Below are 15,278 nucleotides of genomic sequence, written 5' to 3'. Positions count from 1 at the left end.
AAAGCTTTTTGAATCTCTTTTCTGTATTATTTTTTTGTTGTAGGTTTTAATTTGCATGTTTGTTTTGGTTTGTTTTTTGCCTTGTAAGAATGTCATGGAAAAGAAACAAGTTTGTTGTGAGAAGTCTTTTACTGTATAAATATATATATATCTTTTCCTATATAGACATATATACATAGGAGGTCTGAGAAAGCATAATGTCAGCTAGATGTACTACAAGAAGAAGAAGAGGGGATGCCAAAGGAAACAAATTGTGCTCTCTGGTAATAAAGAATAAGTATAAAAAAAGTCTGTATGGAAAACATCCAGTACTCCTTGTTTTCATAACTGCTGCCAAACACTGACTCGGTGGGCTGAAGTTTCTGCTGCAGCGTTCCTTTTACAGAAAACTGTGGTGCAGTTTTGTAAATCTCATTTTGCTTGTTCTTTATAATGTATTAAAGTGTACCTGCAGCAAATCAGCTTATGCCTCCCATGAAAATGTAGTAGACTGAGCTGCTGTGCAGCTTGCCCTTTCATCTCATCCGGTATTCTCTGATTGTATCCAACATGGAGAGGGAAACAGCAGTGATCTGCATCTTGTGCTTTGGACAGTCTGCCTGCAGCGTCCTCCCTTTTCTCCTTCACAGAACATCCAGCTGACACTGCATAGTTCTACAGGGGATGTTGTGTATGCTGCAATGTTTTCTCACAACAAACTTGGTTCTCATTTCTTTTTCATGTCTTAATACATTATTTTTAAGCCTAAAATAAAACGATTACTTAAGCAGGGCTTAATAGATAGACACAGTAGGATTTTCCTTTGCAATGCTGTTGCAAACTGTGTGGACTGTATGGCTTTTACAGGGAGATGAGAGATATAGTTGATGATTGCTTTGTCTTGAATTGAAAGTGATCTTTTATTTTAAGAGGTGTGCTAATCTGCTTTCTCATCTAGAGTATGGGGCGGGGGGGGGGGGGAGTGTCAGAAGTAAAGGCAAGTTGTTGCAGAGGCATAAGGCACTGTTTAGAAATTCCTGAACTTCTGCTTCGATTACCCAGGCTGATAATTATCCTGAACGCTTGGGCTGAAAGTGGCCGAGTGATAAGATACTAAGTGAAATCATGAATTCACTGCCTGTGGGTATGGTTTATAATGTCACTCAAATGACTGAAAGTAGCTTGCCCTTGGAATTCTACTAGGACTAATGTATGTATTGTGGGGTTTTATTGTGCTGTTAGGTATTAAATGTCCTTGTAGCTTGCTGAAACCATGGCCTGATAATATCTAATAATCCGTAGAATAAGTCTAAATAACTCAAGATTTTTAGCTAAAGGAGCTATTGGCTTAAAACTGGTCCAGGGTAGTACTGTTGCTTGTTTTAATTATTCTGCCAGTTTGTCATCTTTTCTGTCATGTTTTCTGCATAGAAGGTTCTGTATTATCTTTATACAGTACAGTAGCATCTTTATTCAAAAAAACCCAAAACAAAACTAAAAGGAAGTCTGAGTAAGTTCAGGGACAGATCAGCTTACCTGGTAACTTCTTTCTGTGTGCCAAATCCCTGCATTCATTCCCTTTTTGCATACCGACTGTTCTTAAACTGCACTCCCACAACTGCTTGCGAGGAGGTCCTTTCTCAGCATTGTGACTGGTGGAGTAACTGCCTTTGTAGGTCTGTCAGAGTGCTTATCACAGAAAGGTATCTCCATGGCTTTCCTGATTAGAAGCAGCTTAAAACATTTACTAAGTTACACTAAAATATTTAAAAGCATTTACCAGTTGTATGTTCAGTATGCACTGTTTATGTCAAACAGAATTTTTTGTTAGAATGAGAACAAATAATTGTTTGGAAGCATCAGCTCTATTTCCTGTTTTGATGCCAATTCTCTACAAAAATAATGATACAGTGAAGAAATGTGCTGTGAGCTGTCTATTGTTTGTAAAAATCTTTTTTTTTCTCAGATTGCAAGCAGAGTTGCTGATGAAAGAGGTGCAGTGCTGGGGCATGAAGTTGGATATTGTATTCGGTTTGATGACTGCACGGATCCACAAGCTACAAGAATTAAGGTGAAATATGAACAGCGTGTGGTTACTCTGAAAGGGTTAGCTGAAACTCTCCAAGTACTTTTACAAAATTAATGAGAACCTTATGATGCCCAGTAAAGTCAGCTGATCGAGCTAGCCTAGCTAGAGCCACAGCCGGCACGCTTCAGCGACCGCGAGGGTCAACGGAGATTAGGAAAATCAGAGAGGAGAGCGCAGAGACATCGCGATTCCCGACATCTTCCGATCCCCGAAGCCACAGCAGCCCTTGCGAGAGAGAGGCTCACGTGGCGGGGGCGTTCCCACGGTGACGGTGACCACTCCCTGCTGCTTGCCTTGAAAAAGCCTCAGAGAGGGCAGCGACCGGTCGCTGCCCGCCGGGTGCAGGGAGGAACAAGCTGGTCGTGTTGCTGGTGTCCCAGGCTGCGGACCAATATGGTCGCCTCCAGAAAGCGAGCTTGCAGTAAGGTGACTGCAGCAACTCAGACGGAGACCCCGTCCCAGACCGTGGCTGTTCAGGTCTCTGGATGCAGGGAGTGCCAGAGCCTGCTGCTGCCGGGGGAGGGAGGACAGCATTCCACCTGCGTGAGGTGTGAGCAGGTAGAAGATCTGCTTAGCCTGGTGGCAAGACTTAAGGAGGAGGTTGAAACGCTGAGGACTATCAGGGAGTGTGAAAGGGAGATCGACTGGTGGAGTAACTCCCTGGCGTGCCAGTTGGAACGGTTCCAGGGAGATACCCCCCAAAAGGGGAAGGACCCCCTGCCCTCTCACACAGAGGGGGATGGCCCGAGACAGCCCCTGCCCTGTAGCTGTTGCGCAGAGGTAGGGGACCAAAAAGACGACGAGGGTTGGAAGCGAGTTCCAGTTCGACGTCGTGGGAAACCCTCCCCCCTTCCTGCCCTGCTTCCCCAGGTGTCCCTCCGTAATAGGTTCGAGGCCCTGGATCTTGAAGGAGAGGTAGGTGAGAATGTGGTGCAAGGCCAGCCCACAAGGCCGCATAGGAAAAGGGGGTCGACTTTGCACCTCAAGACTGCCTCTGTTAAGAAAGAAAGAAGGGTCATTGTAGTAGGGGATTCCCTTCTGAGAGGAACAGAGGGCCCGATATGCAGAGTTGACCCTCATCATAGGGAAGTGTGTAGTCTGCCTGGAGCCCGGATCAGGGATATCACCAGGGCGCTCCCCAACCTGGTGCACCCGACAGACTACTACCCGCTGCTGGTCTTCCAGACAGGTGGGGAAGAAGCTGCTTCCCGCAGTCTGAGGGGGATGAAGAAAGACTACAGGGCCTTGGGGCGGATGGTGAAAGAGTCTGGGGCTCAAGTGATCTTCTCCTCACTCCTTCCATCTTCCACTGATGATGTGGAAGGAATGGGAAGATTCAGTTCATGAACAATTGGCTACGAGACTGGTGCTGCAGTCAGGGCTTTGGATTCTTTGATAACAGCTGGTTTTATAGGGCACCAGTCTGGACAATGTCAAGTGAGAAAGGTTTGTCTCACAGAGGCAAAAGGATGCTGGGGCACGAATTAGCAGGGCTCATTTGGAGAGCTTTAAACTAGATTCGAAGGGGGATGGGGTTGTTGCTGGGCTTGCCCCAATGGAGCAGCGCTCCAGAATTAATGAAGACTGGGAGGCCTCCTATAATCCTCGGGTGAAATCGGTGTGCTCAGCTCGCTCCCTGACATGTCTGTACACCAATGCGCGCAGCATGGGAAATAAGCAGGAGGAGTTGGAAACCTGTGTTAAGTCAGGAGACTGTGATCTGGTGGCAATTACAGAGACGTGGTGGGACAGCTCACATGACTGGAATATAGTCATGGAGGGCTATGTCCTCTTCAGGAAAGACAGGCCAGCCAGGAGGGGTGGTGGGGTTGCTCTTTATGTGCGGGAGCAACTACAATGCACCGAGTTCTGTCCGGGGACAGATGACGAGCGAGTTGAGAGTCTGTGGGTGAGAATGAAGGGGCAGGCTGGCAGGGGGGATACTGTTGCGGGTGTCTCTTACAGACCACCGGATCAGGGTGAGGAAGTTGACGAGGCCTTCTACAGGCAGCTGAGAGCGGCCTCACAGCCACAGGCCGTGGTCGTCGTGGGGGATTTTAACTTCCCTGATGTTTGCTGGAAGGACCACTCGGCAACCCAGCCACAGTCCAGGAGGTTCCTCCAGTGTGTGGATGATAACTTCCTCCTGCAAATGGTGGATGAGCCGACCAGGAGAGAAGCGCTGCTGGATCTCATCCTCACTAACAAGGAGGATCTGGTCGAAGCAGTAAGGGTTGAGAGCTGCCTTGGTTGCAGCGACCACGAGATGGTGAAGTTCAGGATCTTGTGTGGTAGGACCAGTAGAATAGGAAGTAGAATTGCAACCCTGGACTTCAGCAGGGCAAACTTTGGCCTTTTCAAGCAATTGCTAGGGGAAATCCCATGGGCAAGGCTGCTTGAAGGAAAAGGGGCCCAAGATAGTTGGTTGATAGTCAAGGACTGCTTTTTCCGAGCTCAAGATCGGAGCATCCCGACACGTAGGAAGTCAAGGAAGAGGGCCAAGAGACCTGCGTGGCTAAACTGGGAATTGCTGGATATGCTCAAGTGGAAGAGGAGAGTTTACAGGTCATGGAAGGAGGGGCTGGCCACTTGGGAGGAATATAAGGCTGCTGCTAGGGGATGTAGGAAGGCAGCTAGGAGGAGTAAGGCATCCTTAGAATTAAACCTGGCAAGAAGGGTCAAGGACAGCAAAAAGAGCTTTTTCAAGTACATGGCAGACAAAACTAACACCGGAGGCAATGTAGGCCCACTGATGAACGGGATGGGTGCCCTGGTGACAGAAGATGCAGAGATGGCAGAGTTACTGAATGCCTTCTTTGTCTATTCTGCTGCGGGCAGTCCTGAAGAGCCCTGTACCCCTGAGACCTTAGATGAAGTCAGGTCGACGGAACGGTTTGCCTTAGTCGATGAGGAATGGGTTAGAGATCAGTTGAGCAATCTGGACGTCCATAAACCCATGGGTCCGGATGGGATGCACCCGCGGGTGCTGAGGGAACTGGCGGAAGTCATTGCTAGACCACTCGCCATCATCTTTACCAAGTCTTGGGAAACGGGAGAGGTGCCTGAGGACTGGAGGAAGGCAAATGTCACTGCAGTCTTCAAAAAGGGCAAGAAGGAGGACCCGGGTAACTATAGACCGGTCAGCCTCACCTCCATCCCTGGGAAAGTGATGGAACACCTTGTCCTTGGTGCCATCTTAAGGCATATCAAGGATAAGAGGGTTATGAGGGGCAGTCAACATGGCTTCACCAGGGGGAAATCAGGTTTGACCAATCTCTTAGCCTTTTATGAGGAAATAACATGATGGATGGATGATGGCAGAGCGGTGGATGTGGTCTACCTTGACTTCAGCAAAGCATTTGACACAGTCTCCCACAGCATCCTCACAGCTAAATTGAGGAAGTGTGGTCTGGGTGATCAGGTAGTGAGTTGGACTGTGAACTGGCTGAAGGAGAGAAGCCAGAGAGTTGTAGTCTATGGGGCGGAGTCTAGTTGGAGGCCTGTAACTAGTGGAGTGCCTCAAGGGTCAGTACTGGGACCAGTATTATTTAATATATTCATCAACGATTTAGATGAGGGAATTGAGTGTACTATCAGCAAGTTTGCTGATGACACTAAGCTGGGAGGAGTGGCTGACACGCCAGAAGGCTGTGCTGGCATCCAGCGAGACCTGGACAGGCTGGAGAGTTGGGCAGGGAATAACTGGATGAAATATAACAAGGGAAGGTGTAGAGTCCTGCATCTGGGCAGGAACAACCCCAGGTTCCAGTATAGGTTGGGGAACGACCTGTTAGAGGGCAGTGTAGGGGAGAGGGACCTGGGGGTCCTAGCGGACGACAGGATGACCATGAGCCAACACTGTGCCCTTGTGGCCCAGAAGGCCAATGGCATCCTGGGGTGTATTAGAAGGGGGGTGGTTAGTAGGTCGAGAGAGGTCCTCCTTCCCCTCTACTCTGCCCTGGTGAGACCGCATCTGGAATATTGTGTCCAGTTCTGGGCCCCTCAGTTCAAGAAGGACAGGGAGCTGCTGGAGAGAGTCCAGCGCAGGGCAACGAAGATGATTAAGGGAGTGGAGCATCTCCCTTATGAGGAAAGACTGAGGGAGCTGGGTCTCTATAGTTTGGAGAAGAGGAGACTGAGGGGTGGCCTTATTAGTGTCTATAAATATATAAAGGGGGAATGTCATGAGGATGGAGGCAGGCTCTACTCAGTGGCAAACAATGATAAGACAAGGGGTAATGGGTACAAACTGGAACACAAGAGGTTCCACTTAAACTTGAGAAGGAACTTCTTCTCAGTGAGGGTGACGGAACACTGGAACAGGCTGCCCAGGGAGGTTGTGGAGTCTCCTTCCCTGGAGACTTTCAAAGCCCGCCTGGACACATGCCTGTGTAACATTATCTAGGTGTTCCTGCTCTGGCAGGGGGATTGGACTAGATGATCTTTTGAGGTCCCTTCCAATCTCTAGCATACTGTGATACTGTGATACTGTGATTGCAGTTTTCCAGGTGGGTATCCCGAAAGTGTGCTTGGAAAGGCTGTGGCTATCCAAACCTTACTAAAGTGTGTACGTGTTCTTTTCTGCTAGACTGGCAGCCACACTGTGAAATTAAAGGGTATTTTCAAGGGAGATGTGACCAGATATTGGTACGGTGCTGGTGTGACCTGATGCGTCACACAAAGTCATAGGGAAAGGCTGCAGTGAATCACAGCTGAAGTATCCTTGCCACCCTAAAAATAGATTTTGGTTAAAAGCACAGATAAAACATGAGATGAGTAGGCTGACTGAGTGCAATGTGATGTGGATTCAATAGTAAGTTTTGCAGCTGTTCTTCAGTACTGTGAGCAATATTAATGTTGCTTGTGTTGGTACAGATGAGAGTCTGCTTATGCTGGAACAGCAATGATGATGAGTGAGACAGTTTAGTTAGATTTTTGATTACTGAGGCTAGTAGCCCTTTTAAAAGCGGAAGAACTGGAGATGCTTGTTCATTAAATGCAGCTGAAATCTTCAGAGTTTTTTTTGGGATTTGGGTTTAGTTTTTTGTTTTTTGATTGTGATGATTAATCATTTGGAGTTGGAAATCTGGAGGTTTTCACCTTGCACACCAGTTCTTGCCTAGGTCAAGGCCACATTTGGAATCCCAGATCAAACTATTGATGACTACATAAAGTTGGTTGGGTTTCCATGGGCTAGTAGGAAGTATTAAATTTATATGTTGCATTTTGTTGACATGTGAAGGTTTGTGTACTGGTCAGATATTACGTGGTCTACTTTGAGAGGGTCAGCATTGCATTGACATGCGGGATGTTACTGGTAGAGCTGATTTAGCTATGTTACAGACAACAGTGAAGAAACTTCTATTGCCACATTCCAGTGCTGCCAACCTGTTATTTTATTTTTTAATATAAAAATAGCTTAAATACTGATTAGAAACCAGTCAGTCTGATCACCTCTGGGTTAGCATTCAGAAATACAGACAGCAGGAAGGAAACAGAGACAGGACACCTGACCCAAACTAACCAAAGGGGTATTCCATGCCACAGCACATCATGCCTGGTATAGAAACTGGGGGGAGTCACCCGCAAGGCCTGGGTATCAGTTGCTGGGTGCTGAGCAATTGTATTCGGCATCACTTGTGTTTACTGTTTTTTTTTTTTTTCCTTTCCTCTTTTAGTTTCATATTCTCTCCCCTTGTTTTTTCTCTTACCACTATTTTTATTAGCGGTAATAGTAGTATTTTTGCATTATAGTTTAGTTACTGGTCTGTTCTTATCTCAACCTGTGGGGTTTACATTCTTTGGATTCTCCTCCCCATCCCTCAGGAGTGGGGAGGGAACAAGAGGGGAAGTGAGTGCATGGCTGGGTGGTTCTGAGGTACCAGCTGGGCTTCAACCACAACGGTAATCTATAAAAATCATGTGGCTAATTCAGACTAGTTGGTGGATTTTGTTTAAATTTTAATTTGTATTCACTTTTAGTTTCTAACTGATGGTATGCTGGTGAGGGAGATGATGGCTGATCCTTTATTAACAAGATATAGGTAAGGAACCGTGGAATGAATGCTTGCTGAATTGTAATTTGATAAATAAGTGATTTTTTTTTTTTTTTTTTTTTTTTTTTTTTTAGGCTGAGGTGTAGTTATTATATATTAAATACCAAAAGATCTGAAAATTACTTTAGGAGTTTGACTACTTGCTGTTGTAAAGACAAAGAAAATCAGTTGATCATTGCAACACCAAACTCGGCAAGATTTGCTGCTGTGGTTTTGGAACAAAAGCTAAGTGGGTTTTAGAAGAACTGTTTAATTTACTAGTTTTAAATTAACTTTCTTTCTGATGCCAATCAAATTAAAAATAATCACAACAAAAGCAGGCATATTCCAGTATGCAGACAAGCCGTGCAGTGCAGTAAAGCCAGACCCTTTTTTTCTACTCTTTTCCAAAAGCTAGCATGAATAAAGAAGAGTGTGTATGGGCCACGTTATCTACATTTTTCTCCCTACCTTGTTTTGTGATTTTTTTTATTTTTATTTTTTTAACTTTCACAGTTTTCTAAGTGGATGTGCACAGTAATAGTCCAGTAGCAGACTTAAAATAATGATATTTCTGGAAGATGGGAAGACACTGATTCTAGTGTCAATCGTCAAGCCATTTTTGAAATCTTAATCTTTCTGCTTTGTTCACAGTGTCCTCATGCTGGATGAAGCCCATGAAAGGACTCTTTATACAGATATTGCCATTGGCTTACTGAGAAAGGTTATTTATTTTAATGTTCTCTGTAATCATTTTCATTTTCATCCTTTTTGTTAAACCTCTGATCCTGATGGCTGATTAGTGAATCCATTTGAGAGAGGGTGATTTCTGATTCCTTATTATCCTACAGCCTGTTGTACATGCCCAACTATTTACTGTAGACATCTGTCACTCAGGATCCTCGTGTTTCCTCCCCCCAGTGCTGAAATGTCTCCTTATTAGCAAAAAGGTGTTCTTCATTCTGTTGCTGCTGATCATGTGAAGTGATCTCATAGGGGGTTATTGTTGACTTTCAGCCTGGTGAAGATCTGACTCCTACCAGAAATTAAGAGTAAACAATAATGATTACAGGCTGAATGCCCTTAAAATGAATATATAAACCTCCAGCCATTAGGCTGTTAGATCTGTGGAGTGATGAGTGTGCTTCAGTTCCTGAGCTGTTTTGTATTGTCAAAGTATTTTTAAAGAGCAGTTATTGGTAATCTTGGTTGTAGCCTTATATCTCAGAAAACAGTTTTTACTCTGGGTGTTCTTGGTCTCTATCCTAGATTCAGAAGAAGCGTGGGGATCTTCGACTGATTGTGGCTTCAGCCACCTTGGATGCAGAGGTATAGCTCCAGTGTGGTTTGAAATAAATTGACCTTAAGTGGAAACTCCACTTATATATATATATATATATATATATATATATATATATATGTATATGAATATATATATGTGTATATATATATATTCTCTGTGGGGCTTGCTTCTTGTGAAACATTACTGCTGTTTGAGTGGCAAAGAAGAGAGGAAAGAATGCAGGAAAAAGTCTGCAGTAGTTAGGTTGCTGCATTTGGTTTTCATTTTGTATTAGCAAACTTTTTTTTTGGAAATGAATATAAATATGAATCTGCTTCTCATATACTGATGTCTGTTTTTCTTCCCCCTCCTTCCCCCACTCCTTCCAGCCCCCCATTGGTATTGTTGCATGAAAAGATGTTCCCTTGGCTTAATCTAGTCTAGTAAGAGACATTGGTTTATCTCTGTTTTGCTGATGGCAGTAATTTGAGACAACCACAGACCAGGAAAAATGAGTGATAAATGAGTAGATTCAATTGCAGTGAGATCCTACTAGTTCCCTTGATTGACTTGTGGCCTGTGGAAACTTATGTAACTTACTAAAAATGTTAATTTAATTTTGAGTAGGAACAGAAAACATGCTCTTCTAGATCAGAGAAGTGTTTCATCCAGCCCAGTCTTCTTTCTGGAGCAGCAGCAGCAGTAGGACATGCTGGTTAGGGAGTGTGGGAGCCCATGCAGCTGCTGTGGGTCTGTTCTCTGTGAGCTGCCTCAGCACCTGCAGTGGTTGCAATAGGGACATTACACAGTGCATTCCTGCAATTTCCTTCTAGTATGTGTTTATGGGCCTGCTGTTTGTTAATCTGTCTTCAGATCTGTAAGTCTTCAGGACATCATGTGAGAGCAATTTTCAGGAGTTTGCCACCTGCTGTGTAATGCAGTACTTTATTTAATTTCTTCCTTTTCTGCTCGTTTCATCAAGGACCTCCTGGTTCTGTTAGTATGGGATTCGCATTTTTTTTTTTAACACAACAATAACCAGCACCAGTTTTACATTTACTTACTTTGTCACCTTTGATTCTGTGCACCTCAGCTGTGTGGGTTTTCAAACTGCTGCTCCCCAGGCAGAGCCCCAGCCTTTTCAGTCTCTCATAAGGCAGCTGCTCCATTTCCTTTATTGTGTTCTTTGCGTTTCTCTGTACTTTTCCTAACTCCCCTGTGTCCTTCATGAGATGCGATGTTGAGAGCTTGTGTGCAGCACTGAAAGTGTGGGTGTACTGAGATTTCCTTTAGTGGCAAATATCATATGCCATAAATTTTTGATTGTAAGCTCTGGTAGCACTTGCACTGCTGTGTATTCTGTACATTAGATAATGCTACAGTACTGTGCCTTTGCAAAATTTTAACTGCCAAAAATAGCATGTTTCAAATAGCTTACAGGTAATGTAAAAATAATAACAAAATGGTTAGTATGACTATATTAACGTTTGTTTAAATACAGAAAGTTTATGGTATCTCTATAATGGTCATGAAAGTCAAGATCGATTATTTGGGTTCCTAACTGTCATTCTTTTGCTATTGCACATTTAAAATACTTTGTGGCAATAAAACTGAATTTATGAAGGTGTCTTGCAATGCAGAAGACAAAAACCTAAATTAGCCTATGCTTTTACCAAGTGAGATGGTGGCGTTCAGTAAGAGCTGTAAAATATACTTGCTCATCCAGAAATGGAGAATATGCAAGCCCTACCCAAAACTTTGAGGACCAATCAAGTTCTTCTTAGCTTTGACTTTGCTACTGTTATAGATCCATTATGAAGTTTATATATCTGCTTTCTCCAGCAGTCATCAGTTCTTCTAAGTAACTTTATTACCTCTTTTTGATCTTTGCTTCTCAAAAACAATAAACATGCAAGACTCTGTGTGTGTCAAGTGCCTTATCCCGGACAGGAGAGAAGGCAACAAACCCTAAATCTAAAATTTTTAAATTGACACTGTCAAATTTATGAATAAAACACCCAAATTGCAGTAATTGAACTTCTTCATGTCTTGAGGTTTCTCCCTTCATTCTTTGAAATATCAAACTGAAAGTATTTCTTTTTATTTTAATGTAGAAATTCAAGAATTTCTTTAATCAAAATGATACTGGTGACCCCAGCAAAGATACCAGCGTGATACTTACTGTGGAAGGGAGAACGTTTCCAGTGGACATCTTTTACATACAGAGGTGTGTTTGATCTTGTCAATGGTGCTTAGGATGGTATGCAACTGTGGTATCATTTGATCTATGTTAGAGCTTAGATGTTCCCAGAAGGTGTAACCTTCAATCTGGCAAACATTTGGATATAACTTATAGCAGCTGACATGTTTTTAGGCTTGCTGTAGTGGAAAGGAAACAAATTAATTGCTTATTCCCAAGGATTCATCATGAGCTAAATGTGGTATGGCTGTTGTGTAGTTTCCAAAAGCTAGCTTGCTTTTTGTTCCTTATGGAAATGAGGAGGCTCTACCTGTTTTTCTGCTAATGTCTCTCCTATTTTCTCCTTGTAGTCCTGTTCCAGATTATGTAAAATCAACTGTGGAAACTGCAATGAAAATTCACCAGATGGAGAATGATGGTGATATACTGGCATTTTTAACTGGGCAGGTACAGACATAAGCAATATTTTTGCGTTACAACACTGAATTGTTGACTTTGCAAAGTGCCCTGAGTCTCCTGCTTTCCTTAGCTGTGCTTCTTTTAGTCACATTAAAGATGACAGACGTTTTTACATTGATGGGAGCTGAATTAGGCCAGTCACAAAGACTCGTAGAAAATGTATGGCCTGAATTTGTCAAAGCTAGTGATGAACAGTTTTTCCCATTTAATACTTTCAGCCTTGTTAATAAATGGAATAGTGTGGGGGGTTTTGGTGCTAGTCACACCTGCAAAGTTGTTAAATTGACAGTGAGTCATTGCTAATAGTTAAGGCAAATGGAATTTACATTTGTTGGGCTTAACATCATTAACATGACAGACAAACAAATTTCTGTGAGATACAAATTTACTTGTCTTTTCCTCTCTGTTTATGCCTGTCAGCTCACTTTGCAGCTGAGGAGTAGCATATCATTTTTCCAGTAAAGAGCTACCTTGAAGAGCTTCAACAACATCTTGCATATTTTCAAAAAAAAAAATTCTTCGTCTTCACTATTGATGTAATTTTTAGAAGAATGAATTGGGTATCTCAGGAGGCAATGTCTGATCCTTTGTTGTCTGTGTTTACCAGTGAGATGCCACAGTTGATCTATGAGATTAAGTGTGAGGTTGAGCAATAGGTGCTAATGAAGTTACTGTTTCATTCCTGATCAAGACCCACAGCATTCTGCACTGTCAAAATAGATTGGCCTCCCATTTTGCTCTCACAAGTTGTGATGGAGGAAAATATGCCTGCTTCCTCCTGAGCTTTGTTCAGTCCTTTCCTGGTGATTTTGCTTATGTATTTGTGATGTGACATTGTCTCAAATAAGAATGAACAAAAATATTAATGTGAACACATATTTATTATGAATAGCAATTTATGTAAGAATATTACAAAATTGAGCTAGTCAGAAGATCCCAGGATTTGAACAATTTGAACTATGGTATTTTGGTGCATTTTTTTTATGTAGGTGACAGCTGTGTGGTATGAAAGTGAAACCTCTCACATTCTGTCCCCTGTCATGCTCTGGCTCTAGGAGGAAGTGGAGACTGTTGTTTCCATGCTCATAGAACAGGCTCGGGCCCTCTCTCGCACTGGAATGAAAAGACACCTTCGTGTTCTCCCCATGTATGCTGGACTGCCTTCTCCTGAGCAGATGAAAGTGTTTGAGAGAGTTTCTCACAATGTCAGGAAGGTAAGGCTGCCGTGTATGTCTCAATTTCTACCACCCAGAGGGGTATCTGCATTACACAGATTGCATATATCTGGCTCACATCATGAGACTATTGCAAACACTTACCGAAGGAGTCTTTCTGTATCTCCTAACACTGCCTATCAGTTTTCAAACTGAACCAAGAGCATGTTCTCTGGATTCCCTTACCACCTTTGATCAGTCTTAGACGTTTATTCTAACTTTCCTGTTAACCTCATCAACTTTCAATTTTCAAGAGTCTTTGTACAACCTCATATTTCTCTATGTCCAGTTGCAGCTTCTTAATACTCTTAAGTCTTTTACCTGGTTTTATTTCTTTTTGTGGTCTAAGTGTCTATGGCTGTTTCCTACCTCTAATGGAAAAATTAGTGTTAGAGTGGGTAAGTGCTGTATTTTCATCTAAGAAACAAGTTAAAACTTGCCTGGTTTTAGTAGAAAAAAATATATAGTCAACTATATAATTGGTCATGATTAATGCTTTCTGCTTAGACAGAGCCTGTGTTGGGGCTGAGATAAGCCCACAGAATTACACAGGGTGACTTCTTATAATTTTGTTCATACTGCAGACTAAAAAGTAGACTTGTTCATCTGGTGTTGGAGAGCATTGAGTATAAATAAACCACAGAACCACAGAATACTTCTTTTCTCTCTAGGGTATGATATTAGTCAATTAACTTCCAAGATTTACTTTTTTAATTTCAGGTGATATAAGGACTAGGTTTCTCTCTGTCATCTGGGAATAATTATTTTTTGATATTTCAGGAAGTAAGTGTAAGTGTATCTGTCCAGGGATACTGAACATGGGACACTTAACTCTGTTCTCCTCCTATCCCCTGCCTTGCTCCAGTGTGACAGGGAACAGCTCAATAGAACTGAGAAGAAAGAAAATACTTGTTCTCACATAGTTTGACTGTAAATCAGGTGTTTTTATTTAGCAATGATTTTCCTCTGCAAACACTGCCAAGATCTTCTTCTACGAAGAGAGAATAAATTTGGATAAGAAAGTGATTATGAAACTGTAAAAACTGGGCTATTTCAAGCTGACAGTTCTGTTTGCTGCATTACTGTATTGTTCTGTACTCCAGAGTGTGTTTACTGGAACTGTCTGTTACTGAGATCTTTCACGTGGCTTGTATTTGAGTCCTGGTTCACAGATGCAAGGCCTTGATGGTGCAATTGAGACTGGGGAGTTCACCATGTCCTCACTGTGTCTGTCTGTAGGTGGTAGTTGCCACCAACGTTGCAGAGACCTCCATCACGGTTCGCGGAATCGTATTCGTAATTGATTGTGGGTTTGTGAAGCTTCGTGCATATAACCCCAAAACAGCCATTGAATGTCTTGTGGTGGTTCCAGTCTCTAAGGCTTCAGCTAATCAGAGAGCAGGACGTGCAGGACGGAACCGCTCTGGTAAATGTTACAGGCTTTATACAGGTCAGTAATCTGGTATGTAGGGAAGGTGAACTTGCTGATGTGACTTCCATTTTGCTTTACAGTGGTTTTAGTGTTAGATAAAGAACAAAAGTGTGTTTTTTCTTTCAGCAGTAGATAGGAAAATGATAAAAGACGCACAAGCGAGTCCAGAGGAGGCCACAAAGATGCTCCAAGGGCTGGAGCAGCTCTGCTCTGGAGCCAGGCTGAGACAGCTGGGCTGGGTCAGCCTGGAGAAAAGAAGGCTCTTTAAAGGGTGACCTTAGAGCAGCTCCAGTGCCTAAAGGGGCACTGGCACAGGGTGCCCAGAGGAGCTGTGGCTGCCCCATCCCTGGCAGTGTTCAAGGCCAGGTTGGACACAGGGGTTTGGAGCAAGCTGCTCTTGTGGAAGGGGTCCCTGCCCGTGGCAGGGGTTGGAGCTGGAGGAGCTTTAAGGTCCCTTCCACTTCAAACCAGCCTGTGATTCTATGTTTCTAATATAAGGACTTCTGGAGCTGCTGCTGCAGATTTCTGTGAAGAACATTTCAAGTAGAAGTACAGTTGGGGCAGCTGCCGAATCAGCAGTGTAGCCAA

General features: G+C 43.3%; 1 protein-coding gene across 4 annotated transcripts in view; it reads left to right on the top strand.

Moving 5' to 3' along the window:
- DHX35 (DEAH-box helicase 35) overlaps positions 1–15,278 on the top strand; it is a 32,644-nt gene that overhangs the window by 4,184 nt on the left and 13,182 nt on the right. For 3 of the 4 annotated variants that reach the window (XM_062610090.1, XM_062610088.1, XM_062610087.1), the window contains exons 5-12: positions 1,946–2,050; positions 8,051–8,112; positions 8,758–8,827; positions 9,373–9,432; positions 11,500–11,612; positions 11,936–12,032; positions 13,100–13,258; positions 14,498–14,708. In XM_062610090.1, coding sequence (XP_062466074.1) covers positions 1,946–2,050; positions 8,051–8,112; positions 8,758–8,827; positions 9,373–9,432; positions 11,500–11,612; positions 11,936–12,032; positions 13,100–13,258; positions 14,498–14,708 — 877 coding nt within the window. The remainder of the gene's footprint in view (positions 1–1,945; positions 2,051–8,050; positions 8,113–8,757; positions 8,828–9,372; positions 9,433–11,499; positions 11,613–11,935; positions 12,033–13,099; positions 13,259–14,497; positions 14,709–15,278) is intronic. The other variant, XM_062610089.1, reaches the window with a different exon arrangement.

This window comes from Pezoporus occidentalis, unplaced genomic scaffold, assembly GCF_034315485.1.
Source record: "Pezoporus occidentalis ecotype Australia unplaced genomic scaffold, CSIRO_AGI_Poc_V1 ctg144, whole genome shotgun sequence".
Lineage (NCBI taxonomy): Eukaryota > Metazoa > Chordata > Aves > Psittaciformes > Psittacidae > Pezoporus > Pezoporus occidentalis.
This window is presented reverse-complemented; position numbering and strand designations above follow the sequence as displayed.